This window comes from Drosophila albomicans, chromosome 2L (genome assembly GCF_009650485.2).
Source record: "Drosophila albomicans strain 15112-1751.03 chromosome 2L, ASM965048v2, whole genome shotgun sequence".
NCBI classification, from domain to species: Eukaryota; Metazoa; Arthropoda; class Insecta; order Diptera; family Drosophilidae; genus Drosophila; species Drosophila albomicans.
Window position 1 is genome coordinate 4,868,680 of NC_047628.2, and position 20,972 is coordinate 4,889,651.

General features: G+C 40.8%; 1 protein-coding gene across 1 annotated transcript; it reads right to left on the minus strand.

The window, feature by feature from the left end:
* Positions 1 to 497: 497 nt before the first annotated feature.
* LOC127565093 (uncharacterized) lies at positions 498 to 6,435 on the minus strand. The gene is made up of 2 exons (XM_052002182.1): positions 6,203 to 6,435; positions 498 to 1,179 (listed from the first exon to the last, which is right to left on the minus strand). The coding sequence occupies exons 1-2, from the start codon at positions 6,208 to 6,210 to the stop codon at positions 498 to 500; spliced, it is 690 nt and encodes a 229-aa protein (XP_051858142.1). The 5' UTR covers positions 6,211 to 6,435.
* Positions 6,436 to 20,972: the final 14,537 nt, after the last annotated feature.

Consider the following 20,972-nt stretch of genomic DNA (forward strand, 5'->3'; position numbering starts at 1 on the left):
GTCTCAAAGTAAGCATGTTTAATTAAATAAATTGTTAATTGAAAATAAAAATGTATTAAGTTAATGAATAAAATATATTTTAACACACGCGATGAGCTTATTGTAAAATTACGAAAATCGAAAATATATTTGTTGTTGTTGGGAGCAAAAAAGATGAGGCACTTTGAAGGCTGCTGATGCGCAAATTAAAACACGTCTAATTCGTTTGCTAGTTGCGAAAGGAGAGAGAGACAATTTATTGTTTGCCGGTTATTCCGACATTAGTAGTTAAAGGAAAACAAAAGTTGAGCGAAAGCTTATAACTAAAATGTAACAACTGTAGCAAAGAGCGCAAGATTGAGAGTAAATGTAACTGCTCAGTTAGGCTGAGCAGGCTTACAGTGGGACAAGGCGCTTGATTTAACACCGGCCACCTTGGAATACCCGACGTGGGATTTCAAATCACTGGCAACCGTGCTAATTTATGGATTGGGCGCTTGAATGTACCAGTGCCCGTTCTAATTTCGGCCACCCGTATTTGGCCGTCTGTTCCTCGGGTTACGCCTGCGACCCTTCCAGTTATCCACCGCTGAGGTGGCGTGTTGTCCTCGTGAACCAGGACGAGGCATCCGACCTCCAAGCCGGGCTGTGGAGACTTCCATTTGGTGCGGATTTGGAGGTTGTGGATGTAGTCCTTCGACCACGCGAGCCAAAACCGCTGTCTGAGCGTGGATAACATTTGCCACCGTCGCAAATACGTCAGCTCTTTGTTGGGCCTGTCTGGCACGGATCCTTGCGGCAGCGAACGTATGGCTTGCCCCGATTAGAAGATGGCCCGGCGTTAGAGCCTCGCCATCGTTGGGATCGGAGCTGAGTGGAGTGAGAGGCCGCGAGTTGAGGATGGCCTCGACATCTGCCAGATGAGCTCTGACCTCGCTTTCCGTCAGTGACGCGTTGGCCATTTGCCGGACGAGGAGATGCTTTGCGGATTTCACCGCGGCTTCCCACAGCCCTCCGAAATGTGGGGCTCGAGGAGGGATGAAGTGCCATTCCATCCCCATCTCCGACGCGAACAACTGCAGTTTCTCCTGCTGCTTCGTGAACTCCATCTGTAGCTCCTTGAGTACGTTGTTTGTCCCGACGAAGTTGGTGGCGTTGTCCGAATACATCCGAAGTGGAACGCCACGCCTTGCGATGAAGCTTTTTAGGGTTAATAAAAAACAATTAGTGGACAAGTCAGCAACCAGTTCTAGATGAACAGCCTTTGATGCAAAACACACAAATACTGCTATATACATTTTAAAGGAGGCCGTCCCGAATTCTCAAGGAGACATTTATGGGTCCGCAAAAATCAACGCCACAAATGTGAAATGGACGTGAAGCAATCAAGCGATCAGTTGGTAACTGCCCCATTACTTGTTCCATTAGTTTTGGCTTGTATCGAAAACAAAGAATGCAACCACGAACTATTTGTGTGCATTCTCTTCGAGCATTAATCAGCCAAATTCTTTGCCTTAAGAGCGAAATCATAGTTTTAACACCAGCATGACAGTTGGTCTGATGCAAGTCTCTTAAATACAGTCTGACCAAGGGCGAATTTTTTGACATTAAGATTGGAAACTTGGCATCGTCGTCAATCGGTGCATTTAATAATCTGCCACCTACGCGGATCAACGAAAGAGATTTTCCTGGCTCAGAGATTTTTCTGAATAAATGGAGCGAGAGATTGAACATTTGGTTGAACTAATTGATTTGCTTTTAGTTTTTTAAATTCCAAGTTGAATTCTGACCGCTGAACCAATTCAAATAACTTTAACGAGGCAAAATACAACTCCTGTTTACTAAGGGCTGAAGAACAATTTTTAGTTTTTGGCCAGCAAATGAATTTGTACACATAGGCAATCACTCGAACTAACCTTTTGTATGAAGAGAAGCGAGCCAGTATAGATGACAGAAAATCAGGGTTGGTAGTTAAACAAACCTGAGCTGATTTTTTTGTTTCACTGTTTTTTAAATCGGTTGACAATGAAAAATGAGGATTCTTAGGCCACTCACACTGCTCTTCCATTAAGAATAGTGGCCTTCTAACCATATCGAGTCGACTAATTCATCGATGTCACACCCACGAGAACAAATATCGGCAGGGTTTGACGCAGAAGGCACATGTCTCCATGTAACATCTTGTGTGAGGTCTTGTATACTGGATACACGATTTGCTACGAATGTTGCTAGCGAAGAAGGCGACATTCTAATCCAATACAGTGTGATTTCTGAATCTGTCCAAAAAATGCACACTGTCGATTCCGCATTTGCCAAGCATTGGCTTGACGTACGACCACAATTGCGCCAGTAAATACGCTGCACACAACTCAAGTCTTGGGATCGACTTAGTTTTTAAAGGCGCAACTTTTGCTTTTGATGTAAGCAATTTACATTTCACTTTTCCATTCTGATTAGCTCGTATATATAAACAGCAGCCATAAGCGTGGCTGGAAGCGTCTGCAAATCCATGAATTTGGATCTTGGCTTTGCTGGAATTGGTGTATCGTGGAATGGATACTTTGTCAAGGTTTAGTAGATTTTCTTTAAATCTCTCCCATCTTGTATGCATCTGCATAGGGATAGTTTCGTCCCATGCCAGATGATTTTGCCAGAGCTCTTGCAGTAAGATTCTGGCTTTAATACTGATGGGGCTCAGCAAGCCAAGTGGGTCGAACATACGAGCTGTCACAGACAAAACGTTGCGTTTTGTTGGGCTAAGATCGGTGAAGCTGGAATCCAAATGATATCGAAATATATCAGATTTTGGCGTCCACCGCATGCCCAATGTTTTGGTCGAATCTGTGTCGTTGAAACTGAGAACTTTATCAGTTTCATTCCCATTGATTAAAGTAGGGTGGTTGGAGTACCATTTGGCCAATTGGAGACCACCGGAGCTTAGGATATCTGACACTTGGACACAAATCTCCTTCAGCGTGTCAGCATCGTCAGCTCCAGTAAGCATGTCATCGACGTAGAAGTCATTGCAGACGACTTTAGCTCCAAGAGGATGTGTTTCCTTATGGCGAACACCAAGTTCGTGAAGGCTTCGTATGGCCAGAAAAGGAGCAGACGCAGTGCCATAAGTAACTGTATTCAGTTGGTAAATTTGAAGCTTTTCTGACGGATTTTTCACGCCAGACAATAAGTTGAAACATCCGATCCTCTGGAGACATGCTTACTTGTCTATACATTTTAGTAATATCTGCCGTGAGGGCAAACCGACTAAGTCGAAAGCGAATTAGCGACGAGAAGAGTTCCCTCTGTATAGTTTGCCCCACCATTAGAATATCATTCAATGAATAATTTGAAGTCGTTTTGCACGAAGCATCGAAAACAACTCGAAGTTTGGTGGTGGCACTATCAGGCCTCAGGACGCACTGATGTGGTATAAAATAGTGTGGTCCTGGTGGAAAATCAACGGGAGACATATGACCAAGTTCTATATATTCTTTCATGAAACTGACATACATTTCCTTCAATGTTGTGTTTCTTGAAACCTTGCGTTCAAGTGAAAGAAACCGACGTTTTGCCGTTTCGAAGGACGAACCAAGTATTTTTGGGTCTGTTTTAAAAGGAAGACTAACTTCTAATCGCCCTGTCGATAGAGTTGTCACTCGGTCAATAAAGTCCTGTTCGCAGGCTCTTTGCTCTGACGAGTATTTAGCGACGTTCGATAAATCTGGAACTTTTTCTAACTCCCATAGCCTTTCTACCAGCGAGTCAAGTTGTATATCTTCCGACGAGTACGTTGTTGCACCACATAATGGGTTCTGACTCGGAAGACCTTTGCAACGCCCTGACACAATCCACCCTAGCAGAGTTTTTTGTAACAGAGGGCCACTGTCGTTCAATTTAATTTGGCCTGTGCACAAAAAGGTCGAAGAATGAATCGGCTCCTAATAGCAAATCGATTCTCTGCGGCTTGTAGAAATAAGGATCAGCCAGTTCCACGTTAGCCGGTATTTGTAATTGCCTGACTGGAATCAAGCTGTCTGGCTGCTGGTTCGAAATTGATTTCAGCACCCAAAAATCGGCGTCAAACTGATGTTTGTTAACACGAGATGATATCGTTGTCGACACTTCATGTCGGGCTACCAAGTTTGACGTTCCTATGGCCGTAACTGTCAGACACTTGTTGGCTCGCGACAACCTTAGAGCTTGGGCAAATTCTTCAGTCATGAAATTGACCTGAGACCCAGAGTCCAACAAAGCCCTGGCCAACTGGAATTGACCGAATCTATCGCGAATTTTCACAACAGCGGTAGCCAGAATGACATGGTCAACTTCTGCTGTTGGCTTGGCTACGTGCGCTGGATGTGACGATGCTTGGCCGCTCGAGCTACCAGGCTGTTGATTTTGACGCTGGCTTATACCCGTGGTCTGAGGCTGAGCTGTAGCATCGAATCTATGCAGCAATGTATTGTGCGATTTAGAACACACTCTGCATTTTGAAGATGTGCAGCTGGATATTCTATGCCCAGACTGCAAGCAGTTTAAACAAAGGTTCTGGGTCTTGGCGAAACTGAATCGTTCTGTAACCGGCAGTGCACTAAAGCCTTGGCAACTGCTTATAAAATGATTCGCGTTACAGAACTGACAACTAGGGTTGCTGGATTTAGACGCTGAATACGACGCTTTGGTAGTCCGTTTGGGACTCGGTTCTGGCTTAGGGCTCGTTCTATGTTTCGAGCTTTCCTCAGCTGAAATATGCTGGTAGCGCCTATTCAAAACATCGACACAATCAGACCATTGTGGAAGCCTGTTATAGTCGAGCTGTTCTTCATACTTTGATTTGGTGGTATGGTCAACCTTTGATAATACAATATGTATGAGAATCGCGTTGGTGATGTCCCGTTCATCTCCTAGTGACAACAAATTTTCAAAAATTGCCGAAACAGTATCTATAATGGTTCTCAACCCAGATGCTGAAGGTTTATTCATAGGCGAGATATGAAACAATTGTGCGATTGTTTCGAAGAATATAAGACATTTGTTGTCATATACACGCCTCAAGTTTTCTAAAGCTTTTGGGTAATTTACACCCGAAACTTGGAACGCCTTTATTGTTCCTAATGCCTCATCAGACAGACATGAAATTAAGTGATTGAACTTTTCAATATTTGATAGCGACCGGTCAGAATCTACAAGACTTTCGAAAAGGCTTATGAACTGCTTGTATTCTGAGTGCTTGCCATTGAACTTTGGTAAGTTCATTTTAGGCAAGTGAGATCTATACGCCGCTGGCTGAGCCACTCGGTCCGAATCGGGCTCCTTCAAACTAATCAGATACAACGACCTTGTCTTAATGCATAATTCTTCTAAGGAAGCACGGCTAGAATTATCCGGGTCAATGCAATCAATTTCAGATTGCAACTCCATGGCATCTGCAATGTATTTATTTAATATATCCAAACGACATTGGATCTCAATTTTGTTCATGGAACCTGTTTCATTTAACACTGTTAATCTAAGCCTCTCAATACTTTCTTCTAGCTTCGATAATCTAGAAAATAACAGTGTTAATTTTGCACTATGGCAATTTTCAATCACGGTTTGATTTAATTCAGTCTTCCCTTTATCTTTCGACATTGCAACTTGGTGTATGTTTCTGGGTTGTGCAAGTTAAGCAAAGAGAAACACACTCTACTATTAAGAGAAACACCAATGCAAGAAGTCAAGAGAAAGTTTCTAATGTCAAACTCAACAGTGAGCGTAGCTTCAATGTTAGTTTGAGCGGCGCCGAACAAGCAAAGCGAAAACGATCGAACACAACGAGAGCGAAGATGATCGAACAAGCGAGAGCAAAACTTAATAAGCAAGTGAGAGCGAAGATGAACAAGCAAAGCGAGAGCGCAACTTTTTAAGCGAGCGAGAGCGAAGATTACCAAATAAAGAGAGCGAAAAATAACTGAAATTATGCGCGGGTGCTATTATTGTAACTCAATGTTATAAAGAACCTGAAGCATAATCATAAAGTTGCGAGGGGTGGTTTCACTGTTTTGGCACTTGGATTTCACTTATGTGTGTTGCATCAATTGTTCACTACAATTCAATAATCAGTGTCAGGCAACTGGACTCTTGTTTAATACAAGATATAACAGTCTGAACTGGGAAACAATCACAATGAATGTCACCAGGTCCAAAGTTATTAACAAAGTTTTCCAGTTGTTGACACTGTTACCTGTTCATCAGAAGAGCTGTTGACTTCTGACTGATCCATAAATCCAAAGGCCAGCAACGAAACAACGCAAACGAATGTGTTTATAATTATATGCACTCAGCTGCCAACAAGGTGTGAAATTAATTAAACTTATCAACTGCAATAATTGAATTTCTTTATGTTTAATTAACAATCAACAAAGTCTTTTTTGTAGTCCCTGCTCGGGCGCCATGTAAAATTACGAAAATCGAAAATATATTTGTTGTTGTTGGGAGCAAAAAAAGATGAGGCACTTTGAAGGCTGCTGATGCGCAAATTAAAACACGTCTAATTCGTTTGCTAGTTGCGAAAAGGAGAGAGAGACAATTTATTGTTTGCCGGTTATTCCGACATTAGTAGTTAAAGGAAAACAAAAGTTGAGCGAAAGCTTATAACTAAAATGTAACAACTGTAGCAAAGAGCGCAAGATTGAGAGTAAATGTAACTGCTCAGTTAGGCTGAGCAGGCTTACAGTGGGACAAGGCGCTTGATTTAACACTTATGTTTAAGGGTTAAAATAGTTTTTAATCCACTTAACTTGCATATATTTTTTGATTCGCTTACATTATACACATAAAGAGCAACAATTTGCGAAGCGAAAATCGAAATACCAGGAAGAAATAAAATGAAAATATAATTCAAATTAATATAAATCAAATATTCTAGGAAAACAGACAAATATAAAATATACAACCAACGTATTATAGAAAAGAATAAAGCAAGTATTGATATGAATTTTAAATCTAATAAAAAATGTAAACAACTGAATATTTTGAGTTTGTGAATGGTTTGCTAAATTTAAACATTGAAAACTATTATACATTTAGTTTTCATTTTGGGACTTCAAATACTTTCAAATATGTAAGTAAAAGCTATGATAAATTGTTCGATTTTTAAAAGAACTTTAAATACTCCTCCATTAAGGTAAGAAAAGCAATAAATTTATCGTTTTTTAAAAGAACTGTAAATACTCCTGCAATAAGGTATTCTTTCCTTAATATTTAACAACGCACTATCTAAATCTGAATCTTTATTGCCATAGAATATCAAAAATGAAGAAAACTTCATACGAACAATCGAAATGTGCTGCGAATTACCGCAAGGACCTGCGATTAGTTCCGCTCAATTATGCCAAGCTCTATTATCCCAGCTTGAGTATAACCATTCCACCTCGCAATTTGTTTTGGATATTTTGGTGGAGTGTCTGGTCATATGACCAAGAACAGTTCTCATAACGCAGGCTTGTCGCAGCCATTCCAAATAAAGCGCAAAGCCGAATGGAACATGCATGAAACTAAAGGAGATGACGGTGGAAGTGGAATCGGAGGCAAAGGCGAAACCAGAGAAACACTTGAAAATCCAATCCCACAAGCAGCAACTGCTGAGGAGGAGGAGCAAGAGGAGAAAAGGGGACAGCAGGAGGATTCGAGTGTGAGCGAAGTTGAGCAGCCACAGATTTGAATTCAGAGTGGCCACTAAGAGAGAGAAAGGGAGAGAGAGAGAGAGAGTGGGAGTGTGAGGGAATCAATTTTACTTGTGGGACTCTGACATTAATATGACATTTATTTGTCACAAAGCATTTGCTGTGGCGGCCGTTTAGGATATTCCGATAACCCGCCAGACGCAGAAGCAGCATCACGAGCAGTTGCAGACTCAGATGTGGCAACTGGCAACTGGAAACTGCGGCATAATATAGCACAACTACTTCTTCAACCCCCTCTGGTGCCTAAGACGAGCGATGCCAGACGCATAAATTCAGCTGCCGTTAAGCACTTGGCCGGTTATCAATGGGTTAATAAACGTTATAAAATATGAGTTCATTATGGCTCAGTTATAAATTTTTGTGCTTGTTGCATTCGCCTCAATGCTCGACACTCGACGCTCGCACTGCAGGGGCTATAAATTCGTGACGCCAGCAGAAGCAGCAGCAGCAACGATGAAGAGACAGAGAGAGAGAGAGAGAGAGAGAGAGAGAGAGAGAGAGAGAGGGAGAATGAGGCGAATAGTTGGGTTGGGGCAACAACATATGCCTGAGGGCAGCTCCGCTTTTGTTGTAGTTGTAATGAGAGATTATATTGCTTTATGCGACTTGGCATTGAGCACACGCGTGTCCTTGTCTCCGTCTCTGTGGCATGTGCTTTACTTGATCCTGGCGCTTTGAGCCTGAGCTTAAGTTGGACAAGACACGACCACAGGAGTTCCCACAATACTCTGTGTGCGCAATGCAATAATATGTTTTGGCTGGGGTTGCTGTGTGGACGAATAGCTTGAAATGATTTATCTATCAAATATGCAGTGAGACATTAGTGTTGCCTTTTAGCAATACCATCTTCACCAACCCCCTCAGCACTGCCAGCGGGAATTATTCACCAAAAACCTCAATATAAATAACAAAGAATAGCTCACCACAAATTAAATATTATTGAAGACATATATTTCGCACCATGCAAAAATTATTTCTATATCTAAGTTTTTATATATAGTAATCGGTTTGTTGAAACGAAAGCAAACACATAAGAAAGCTACAGACGGGTGTACTCGCTGTGAGATACCTGATACACATTTTGAATAAAAACAAAATGGCATGGCATTATTCTCAAAATATACCAGAATAATACACTATAAAAACTGAAAATACCAAAAAGCATTTTTGGTATATTGATATAGCATTACATTCAAAATATACCATAGAGGGCACAATATACCAGATTGTCGGCCAAAGCAACTAAGACTTCTAGTAAGTGGGCGGTTTTCACCATACAAAAGCATTTCTTTAACAACTTCGACAATTTTCATCTGATCGCAACAAAATTTTCAAGAAGCACAAAGACTACAATTGTTATTGTATATACAAAAATTTGACTCTAGCTTTAAATTTACGAGTATTATCAATTTGCGTGCAAAAATAACAAGTGCTATCGAAAACAATTAAATCTCTATCTCCTATATTCTCTGAGAACTACGAACGGACATGGCTAGATCGTCTCGTCTGTTGACGCTGATGAAGAATATATATACTTTATAAAGCCGGAGATACCTCCTTTTACATTTCCTGCCGGCACAAAGTTATAATACCCTTCTTTCCTATGGAAAAGTGTGCTCGACTGCGATACCTTCTCTCTGAATAAAATTAATAAAAATAACATAACATTTATGTCGCAGTGTGAATGTGAAGATAAACAAATATATTATATATTTGCCAAGATACAATTCATTTTGTGTTTGCCTTTTATTTTATTTAATTCTACTGTCTTCGCCTACTCGATAAGTAAGTAAGTAAGGTATTGCAATAGAACTATAAAAAAAAACACTAGACATAATTTTCTCCAGTAATTAAAAATTGTAATTTTAATAATAAAGTATTTTAGATGTTGAAAGAATTCATAATTAATTGCACCATTTTGAGTTTAACCATTTATTGTAGACGATACCGTCTTCTATTGAAGCGCTTGTTCAGTCGGTCAATCAGTTGATCAGTCAGACACTCAAAAAATAATGAAGAAATGGTTCTCAATTCAAAACGTGTTAAACGTGAATTATGTTCAAAAAATCCTAAAATAAAAGAAATGCACGTAAAGTGTACTCTTTCCCTTTGTGAATCATTTCGATGGAAGAGAGAATTGCAAACAATAGACCTTAATTCGTATATTGTTTTTCATTGCAAAAGCGCAGGGAAGAACTCACATTACCCATTGTAGTTGGTGCGTCGAACAGATTTCTCTGTGTGTGGTTTTAGTGAACAGAAATTGGCAGATTGGAAGATTGGGAGATTGGCAATACTAATCACCAGCCTCGGACAATGGTAACTGATGCCATAATTGGGATTGCGACTGAGACCTGAGAGGGAAAACAATGCGCATCCGTTGACCAGTCAGCCAGAGGGAATGGCCAGATAATGAGCATGGATAATACGCGTAAAATGAGACAATCTCGAAATGAAGTTGTTGCCATTGAACCTTTCGCCGTAATCTGGTTCTGGGTCTACCTTTTGGCACCTGTCTTCGATACCTTTTTCGCCTTTGTCTGGTTTTGTTGGTTGCAACAACAACATCACTAAACCGTGACTAAGGCAGTAACAGTGACTGGTCGACTGGCAAACAGTGACTGGGTTAGATTTGTGTGGTCTCCGCTCGCACAGTGGGAGATGACACCAAGCCCAAGTCTGTTAGTCAGACAAAAGAAATGCTAAAGAAAAGAAAAGCAAACAAGTAACAGACAATAAATAAACAATTGATTGGTTCCACGTACTCGCATCCCCTGTCCCTCTAACCCATCCCTCATGCTCGCACACAGGACATATGTTTTGAATTTGTCGCCTGCATAAATTTTCCTGGGCTGATCCTTTTTCTTCATTGCCTTGCATTCCTTGTTCCTTTTTCTTTATTTCTTTTTTTTTTTTTGGATTTCTGTGCTCTCGAGTGCGTGTTGTGCCTTACAAATTTCATGCTAATGCCCATTTCCTTTGGCTCAAACCTTTCCAATATCCAATATTGTGTAAACAAATGATACCAGTAGGTGTCGCCTTACAATAGCTTTCCCTTCCCCGCCTCCGCCTCCGTCGAATGTGCCTCTGTTTATGTTTGGCTCAAGTCTCAAGTGTGTGTCGCATAGATCAACTGCCTGTTGGATGATTCCCCGCTCTGTTTTCTGCATTAGTTTTGAGTCATCCACTCATTGACAGTCGCCAGCAGCTGTTCCTCCTTCTACATTTCCCCGTCTCCTTCACCATCTCCATTATCTGCAGTGTTTATCTCCTGGCCCAAAACACAAACTCAACTCGATATGCGGGTGAACTATTGACACAATTGTTTTTGCCAGCCGACCAGACCTTTGTGTTCCTCCTCTCGCTGACATTGTCTCGTTTGGCTATTTTTAATTATTTGTATTATGTTTCAGTTGCTTATGTCGCGTTTGTTTCTCCCTCTCCCTCATCGTCATCCTCATCCTCTTCCTATCACTTTCATTCGCCCGCCGCTCGTTAATTACACTGCACAACGAGTTTCAGATAATGACAGACGAAAACATTGGACACTTTTTCCAATATTTGTCAATGGTTGAGCTTGTGTACTTGGATGGTTACCCAACGTGGCCACTTAAGCGACAATGGTGGTCCACGGTCACGGAAGGGGGATGCAATGTGTGAGAGTCTAATGTGGTTACTTCGTTAGGTGAAATGTATCTCATCTGTTTTACAGTTAAGTCAGCGACCACGCCCTAATCCTCTTATTGCCTCATCCATCAATTTTGCGAGGGAAGCCAAAAATCACGCTAATACCGAAAGAATTGCAACTGCCATGAATCTATTACGCTTTATTACCAGATAATTTCATTATTTAGCTCAAAACATAATCAAATGCGCCATATCCATCACATCTAAGGACACACACACACACATTTATATACAATTAATTTCATAAGCTCATAAAAACGTGCTGCCACAAAAAAGAGGGAAGATGGCAAAAAGCAGGAGTCGACAAAAAAGAGCGAGCGAGAGAGTTACAAAAATCAGATAAAACCGCATAAATAGAAGGTACCTGGGCATAGGGTGTTGATGGCGAGCCTGGGGGATGGGGGACGGATGATTGTATGGTTGTATGGTTGAATGGGAAAAGGAAAAAACCGAAAAGAAATTATATATAATCCCAACGCGCAATCAGCGTGTAAATTATAAGCGGGCCTTGCCCGACACCGACAAAGGGGGCCGAGCCAATGGGCGAGGCTGGGCTAAAGTACCGCAAACTTGCAAGCGCTTGTGAAAATAAAGTAATGCGAAATAATCCTTGGGTTGTTATCACACACACACACACATACTCAGATGGCACAACAACAAAACAGCACGACACTGAGCTGAGCTCGCGTGGCACACAAAAGCCTAAAGAGCGCCCGTATTTGTGTATGGAATGAGAGAGGGGCCTCAGCAGGGGGAGGGGGGAGGAAAAACTGTAAAATGCAAAATGGAAGCGAGACCACGACAGGCGAGACCAGAAGCAGTAGCAGCAGCAGAAGCAGGACTAGGATCAGGGACACGGGACAAGGACAGGCGATGCCACAGGATATTTACACAGCGCGAATATTTGCTTAGACGTCTATGTATACATATGTGTGCGAGTATCTGTGTGCCAACGTATATATATGTATGTGTGTGTGTGTAATTTGAGCTCAGCAAAAGATATTGTATACGTGTGCAAAACACGTATTGTCCTCGTATTGGGCATGTGCGGTAAATATCAGATTGTTGCTGCGCTACATTTAGTAAAGTTTATCCCAATTTCTAATCGCGATACAAGAGCCCCGAAAAAAAATGATCAAACGAATATCGAATCGCAATACAATGGCATCAAATGACTGTTGATTACTTGCAGTATATGTGGTCACAAATTGCTCAATAGTCAGATTGAATTGAAGGGGGTTCAATTTAACTTTGTAATAAATAAATAAATGAAAAACTTAAGCAAGATAAGTGAACTACAAAATGAATTCAATTTTATATACTTTTAATTGAAATTGATAAAGATACAACTGCGAAATTAAAAGAAGCACTACTTGTAAATTAATCCCCTAAAGAAATTTTACTAAGAAAAAAAAAGCGGTTGGAATTGATAACTGAAAATATATGTATATAGTTATATGATATGACAATTAGTTATATGATTCACAAAAACGAAAAAATTGTTAATGTTTCTTTAATTTCGCAACTGTAAAACTAAGAGGAATTAAATGTATGCTTTTTATTAGATTCTCTTACGAATAAGAAAATATTGCTGGCTACAGATGGCTCGAAGAGTTAATAAATGGCATATGATAGAAGTTATTCCAGTTAAAACTTAAGTGTGCAGCACATACATATGAAGAACTGTTTAAAGTTTCATTAAGATACCAAGAAAACTTCAGGTCTTAAGACAGATAGACTGCAGCACGATTTTAAAGTTTAAACACATTCGCATGGCCTGAAGAATTCCATTAATTCTATTTGAATATCGATGATATAATTTGCGTTTGAAGAAGAAGGTGGAAAGTACCGCCTTCAAAAGGCGAATATTACCAACGTATTCTTTAGGGGAAGCAGGCTTAGGTATGAATAAGAGTTCGAACAGGAAAGCGCGTGTCATCAGCCCAGCTTGTCTGTTTTTTTTTTGTATTTTGCGCATCTACGAAGGCCGTTATAATGGTTTTAATGAAATTTTTATCTTTTGTTGCAGGAAGCCCGCCAACAGCAGGAGCAAAAGTAGCACAAGGAACAGCAAGAGCAAAAGCAGTAGCTGCCACTGAAACCGACGAGGCGTTGACAAGCCGCATTGTCATCAATTTTGCCATTGAGAAAACATACACGACAGCGGAAGGACGAAGGATGAAAGCGAGTGAAAAGGTGGTTGGTCACCCGTTTTATGGGCTTATAGTTTAGATTATGAAACATTTTATTTTTAATTTATGCACAATTTGGCTCAGCTCCACAAGCAAAGCTAACGAAAAAAGAAGGAGGTCGTGGAGCAGAAGCATAACTGGGTCATTGTCACTAAATATTGAGGCGACACAAGCAATTGGCTTCAGTTATTGGAATGGGAGGTTCGAGGCTAGAGGCTCGAGTATTGGCCCCTAAATCGGATTAGATGTGCGTGCAAGCGTTTTGTGACCCTTCGGGGCTCATATGGTTTGCTTATAAATGGATTAACGCTTCAATGGGAATTCATTTAAAACTCAATTGAAACGATGCGTCGCATAAACAACCCGAACCGAATCCTTTTTTCCAATCAATTGTTCACACAGCCAGCCAGCCACAGACTGCAGTTAATTCTTTGTGTCGAAGGGTTTTGAATTACACGCTGTCTGAAATTCGAGCATGAGTAATTCTTCAATGCAGTGTCGCTTGTTCAGCTACAAGATACAAGATACTCGTACCAGATTCAAGATACAGTCCGTTCGAGCGCAAAATAATCTATAATAATTTCGTGGAAGTAAGTTGTTAATTGAGTTATCAATGGCTGCAACACACCTACAAGATCATCTCGTTACCAGACATTGTCTGCCAATGGATCTTTTTCTCATCTCTTTGCTGTTCAAGTAAAGCTACAACGGTTTTCGAGTGTCGTTTTCCGGCAGGAGCCTCATTCGATACTGGTTGTATGCAGGGAAAGAGGATTGAATTTCCATTTCATGTATTTCAATGTTCGCTGACAGCTGAGCTGAGCTATCGATAGTTTCCATAATTGAGTGTGATTTATTACTTGAACTAGTTTTCTGCCACACACATGCACACATAGAATGAATATAGTTGATTTATTTTTCGTATCTTTAAACCCTACTTTTATCTCAGACAAATGTCGCTTTGAACCGAATCGAAGCACATAAATATTGCTTCACAATATGGCGCAAAAAGGTTTTCGTGGTTATAAGTCAAGCACATCCTGCTGCCTGGCCTCAAAGCATTCATGCAAAAGAAATAACTCGTGTACTTTTGTATGCCACAGCATTTTATTGATAAACTTCTGCCATGCCATGCTCCTAGCTCCTAGCTTCGAGCTTGTAGATCCAAGGACCAAGAAGGACCACAGTCCAATGAGCAATGAGTCGAATGCATGAGGCCATAGAACTATCACACAAAAAGCCAACCCAAAGCCAAAGCTAAAGCAATCTGCACTCCGTGCATGACTTCGCCAATGGAAGCTTCAATTTTATCATCATTTCCCCTCGGACCCCTATGACCCCTATTTATATCGGGTGCAATCAAAACCCAGTTGTCGCAGTTCAGAGAAGCCTCAACAAATATTTTTTCAATAAGCACCCAGAGAATTCCAACTTTATGGCCACTTGGACTGACTAGACACAGAAGGTCTGGAGAAAACGTGTAGAAGACGTAGAGTGCGAGGGAAATGGTTGAATAACACCTTTTGAAAATGGAGACAACGCGAAACAGTTCTGTAGTCCCAATGCTACGAATGATTAAACAGAACGCATATGCAAATCCAAAAGAGAGGGAACATGAGTAATGTGAGCACAGTTGGGGAGCAGGTCGAGCTGCAAAAGAAAAATGAATTAAAATCAATATAAACTCAATATGACTTCATATCATGCGAGTAATGGACTTGAAGATACCCTAAGTTGTCTATTTATATAGCAAAATATAGTTCTTTATTTATTGAACAAATATAAATATTTAGATGTAACATTTTTGACAATCTTCTAAATTTTCTGCAAAGAAATATTTTAAAGCTATTTTATTTTATTTTTAATATCTACTTGTGGCAATGCTTCTTTAGTCTCTTTAACGTTTTATAGTTGCAGGGTATATAAATAATATAGCGCCAGAAGCTGGTGTCGACCACCATTGCGGAAAAACTAATGAGCATTTTGCCTACATGTTTAACGTTTATGGCGAAAATTCTGCCCCAGGCACCTGACGTTGAGCCTGAGTACGTGAATATAAAAGGACGTGAGGACGTGAGGACATGTGGACGCGACTCGACTCGACTCGCTCGAATGGAGTGTTTAATTTATGCGTCGCATATGTCACTAGCAAAGTAGAGGAGAGAAAGAACTCGACTCCACTCGACTCGACGACAAAGCCCAGGTAAGACGAGTGGACTCCTCTGGGCACTCACGTAGGCTGCTCCACTGGTCTTGGCCAAATTTTAATTAAATTGCACACTGCACGAGTGCTAATATTATTATTGTTATTATAAGAATTCATATGCGACTGTTGCGCTTATTATTGTTGCCCTTGGACCAATGGTACTTTTTGTTTTGGCACTCGTTGTATTTTCGTTCACGAGGATGTGCCAAAATAATAAAATAGTTGAATGTGTTGCGTCCTTTAAATGAAGAGCAACTTATTAAGTCAATAAAACTCAGCATATCGTTTCTATATATGTATAAGCTATTATTAATTTAATTAAATATGTAAAATACAATTTTTTTGCCCAAAATTTTAGCGTTGCTAATGGCTATTTAAGTTTTAAATATTACTTACCAATATTACTATAAATAGCACATTTTAATTACAACTCTGAATAAAACATTTTTCTACATAAATAAGTAGGAAAGCTACAGTCGAGTGTGCTCGATTGTGACATACCAATAAAAAAAAATATCTGCAGAAAAATACTCAAATATGCCGAAGGCCACATTTGGTATTTCGATATTGTACATTCAAAATATACCATAGAGTGTAAAATATACAATATTGTCAGCCAAAGCAACTAAAATCTGATTGCAGTGTGAGATTTTTGCTATAGAAAATTATTTATTAAATATCTTAGACAAGTTTTATCGGATCGAAACCAAATTTGTATAAATTATAATTACTATATTATTATGTATTGTCTGTACCAAAAATAGCTTATTTTTATTTATAAAAATATTATATATGGCTCAATCTCTTATAGTCTCTGATATCTAGATGTTCATATGAGTTATTTTTATTAAGTCTCATCCCCACAATAGAATAAGAATTAGGAAGATAATGAAAGCCATAAAATAACCCACAAGCTTGAGTAACTTGCGTAAATAGTTTTTGTATTATCATAATGCACTTTAATCAAACTCCTTGCTGACTTTGTTGCCAACCTGAAAGCTGAGCGGAACGACTTTAAAATGTTAGTGAACCGAGCTATGTTAGTGAGGTAATCAGCTTTAGGTTAGCATCTTGAAAAGCCCCACAGGAAAATGAGCAAAGAGCAAGGCTGAGCAGCAAGTGGCTAAGGATTACCATTTGGAGGTGGGCAGGCAATATTAGGAAACGGCAAATGGCAACTGGTAACTGGTAGTTGGCAAGTGGCATGTGGCATGTGGCACAACTGGAACCAGATGGAGACGCAGGCAGATACAGAGGCATCATTAATCTTCGACCACATTCAATAATCATACATAGAGAGCAGATAGTCGAGCTGCCAGACGAGCTGAATGCCATCTTGCCATACTATGTGTGGCTGGCTTTGCTGGCAGTCTGTCCGACTGTCTGCAGTCTAGTAGTGTGGCATGCCCGCTGTGCACACTTAACCCCACATTGCCACCGCCCGGCATTTGCAGCAGCAAAAATAATGCAAGAGACAACGTGGAACGGCAAAGGCAAAGAGTGCTCTAAGAACTGAGTGCTGAACACTGAGCAGTGAACATTGAACATTGAACGTCGAACAGTGAGCAGTGAGCGGAGCGCAACGAGAAAAGCTTTAAATTATGCCAATGATTTGTTGCATAAAAGCAAGTGGCAAGTGGCAATACGGCAATGTGGCAGCTTGGCGATACGGCAGCAGCAAGCGGATAACCAAAAATGAAAGCCGACAAATTGTGCAACTGCAGTCGAAGCCGGCGCAAAGCCAAGTCAACAACCATGCACATACACATACACATGCCTATGTGAGTGTGTGTGTGTATGTGTGTGCTGATTTTGGCAGCAAGTGGCATGGCCACATTTGTCGCTTCAATGGGCCGCCCCCTTGCCAGTCTGCATAATTTTTATGCCGTCAAAGCCTTGGCAACGTCGTTGCTGTTGCTCTGAGGAGAAGAGAATAAAGAGGCCTTTAGTCTAGGTCTATGGCCAACAGTCGAGCCATTGACAATGGCGAATGATTAAGTTGCTTATTCGACAAATTGATGAGGCAAATCGAGGTGTTTTTCAAGCATAATCGGTGCAGAGATACACACGAAAATAGCTTAAACTTATTCCAAAAATCAATTGAAATCAAATTGATGAATTTCGCTTCAAATTCACACATCTTGATTCATAGTTTACATGTAATTAAATAAATCCAGAATGCTGCAGTCTATCGCATGAACTGCTTTAGAAGCTCACGAGCTGCACTGCATCGGAGTTTTGTGTCAACAGCCTATAATTCAGATGGAACACAAAACCAGCGAAAACGTTTCCCCCTTGAGGCCTGCCCCATGCAACTTGGTTAGCCTTGGCAACAGCACTTGCAACAATTAATCACACTTGGGGGGCATGGTCGAGTCCAGTCCAGTCCGATCCACTGAGTCCGCTGTCCACAGTTGGCGACATATGTGGGAAATTTGGAAAGTTTTGGTGGGGCTGCCAACTCGCTGGACTAGCTAAGCGACAAACATTTTGGATGAATAATGACAGCTGGCAGAAAGTCAGTCAAAGGCGAGTCAAAGGCGCAAAACGGCAACACGACAAACGGTAAACGGCAACAGCAATGGTAACGGCTGTGTGGCAAATGAAAAATGGTTGCAGGTGCCACAGCTCCACAGTGCCACATTCTAGCTACAAAACACGAGTCCTCACAATCGATTGACAGTGCCAAAAAAAAGGCCAACAAAAAAAAAGAAGCGAAAAAGTTTTAATGAATTTTCAGAGGCGTGATAATCAAGAGGCAAGCCAAGCTGCCATTATCGGCAACGAGCACATCCTTCCTCCCTCCCTCTGAACCCGCGCAGCACCCTCTCCGTGTCATGACTAACTGTCTATGCGTCACATCAAACGCTACTCACGGCAGATCCGAGGCACGCCCGAGTAATTCAATAAAACTTTGCGACAAATGAAGCACCCGCCACGGAGTTGCAGCTAACTTTAACCGACAGCCAATGATGAGGCTGATGCTGAAGCTGAAGCAGAAGCTGAGGTCGCTTTCAGTGTAGGTAAGGGGGAAGAAGCCGGGAGAGCGGGATAAGAGGGAGCATTGTGGGAGCAATGAAGCGATGGCTTGCAAATGAAAATGATTTCCTTCCATGTCATTATTATGTATTTTGCCGCGACGCGACTGTTTTCACTTTTGTCTGGAGTGCGATTTGAGAAGGACGAATAAGGAAGAGAAGATCCGGGTATTCGTCTTCTATTCCCATTCCGACTTTGTCTCGAAATGCGAATTGCAAGTGCTTGGCTCATCGACAGTTCCGTTTGTGATAACTAGAAGGAGTGGAGTCTGCACGACCTAAAGATACTTCAAAAGTTTATTATTTAACTATAAAACGGTCGACTCATTAATATTCAACAATTAATTTAATATGTTAAATAAAATCTGTCTGAAAATCTGTTCTGATAATCAGCTAGTACAACATACTCTTTTAGGCACTTCCTAGATTACAGGGTATTTGCCAAGCAATGACTGTTCGGCGATTTCTCTTAGCCATCGAATTTGTTGGCGTTTGTCTGCGTTGTATGCTTTCCGTTTCCGCTTCCTTAGCTTTGCAGTTTGTTGCCTTCCACCCGACCACCGACCACGCCCACTCGCCTTCAACCCTTGGCTCGCTTCTTTCTTTTCCCGAAATTTTTCACATAAAAAATAATAAGAAAAGTTGTATGCTAATGTTGCTGCTGGAGCTGCTGCTGTTTCGCCTTGTGTATTGAAAAATAGAAAAGAAATTGAAAAACAATTTTTGCATTTGGCATTTCTCAGCGGGTGGCAAAAGAGAACGAGTGAGAGTAAAAGATAGAGAGATAGAGAGATGGCAAGTAAAGTTTCAAGGCAAATGCCTTAAGAGAATCGGATAAGTAGACTCAAGTCAAATACTTCGACATTGATTATGTGCATTCTTAAAGCGGAACGCAGTTTGAAAAGTTGCCAATAGCAAAATGTGATTAGCAATAGTCGATGGAACTCGAGCTCAAACTCGCATTCGAACTCAAACTCAAAACTGCACCTTGACAACCCCTTGGGACCAGTCAAAACCTTTTGACAAACGTTTTTTTTGTGGGGGTGGAATTAAATCTTTAAAGCAATACCAAATGAGTTTCATCAACTTTTTAATTAGTTTTGCAATCAGAAAAGCATTAAAACTTTTCTGCAATTTAGAGCAATCATAGCAGAGAACCGGGAAACGAGAACCGAAAACCGAAAACCAAACTGAAAGCGAAAGAGTATGCCAGTTAAGCGAACCACAGCAATATCTGAAAACTTGACTTAATAATTTCAAAGGTAAACATTTATTTTGCAGCTAATGCCTTCTGGCTATAATCAACAGCTTGAAAATGCCAACCAAAACTCCGCACACTAAACGACAACAAAAAAATGCGCTCGAAAAAGCTGAAAACTGCGTCGCGCAAAGTAATCAATTTTGAGGCCATGGCGACCCACTTTGGAAAAAGTTGATGCCCAATACCCATGCCCATGTTTATGTCCATGTCCGTGCTCGTGCCCATGCCCATGCCCATGCCCATGCCTATAACCCAAACCCTATGGCCACAGCCAATACCCTACCCAACAGTGGTCGGGCTCATCCGTCGAAAGTTCAAACATCACCTGGCGTAGCCGCAGGGCTGGCAATGGCTCCGTGGGGAGTTCCAAAACTCCAGACTGACGACTACCTGTCGTCATTTTGTTTGTTGTTGTTCGACTTCTTGTTGTTGCACTGTGCAGAGGCGTGGTTTGGCGGTGGGTTACCAAGGGGGGAGGATGTCAAAGTTTTTGCGCGCAAACATAGCTACTGAAAAATTGAAATGCTGCCTCACGTGCTCGGCAATTTTTTATATTTGTTGATTTTTGGCTTAGAGTGTTGACCAACAACAAAGTTGCCCAGTTGCCTTTTGTTTTTCAATTTTCCACTTTTTTCCATTCGCTCTCTCTTTCCCTTTGTGTGTGCTTGTGTATGTATGTGTGTGTGGAATATGAAGCTCAAGTTTCAATGAGTTTCGTCCCGTTCCCCGCACATTTTCCTGTTTTAGTTGTATGACTTTTATGGCAATATTCTCCTCCCATTTAACTGCCACACAAAAAAATTCCCTTTCGACTCGCGTTGTTTTTAATAACTTAATATCTTTTGTCAATTTACTGGATCGCTTTAATTTGATTGAAACGAAACT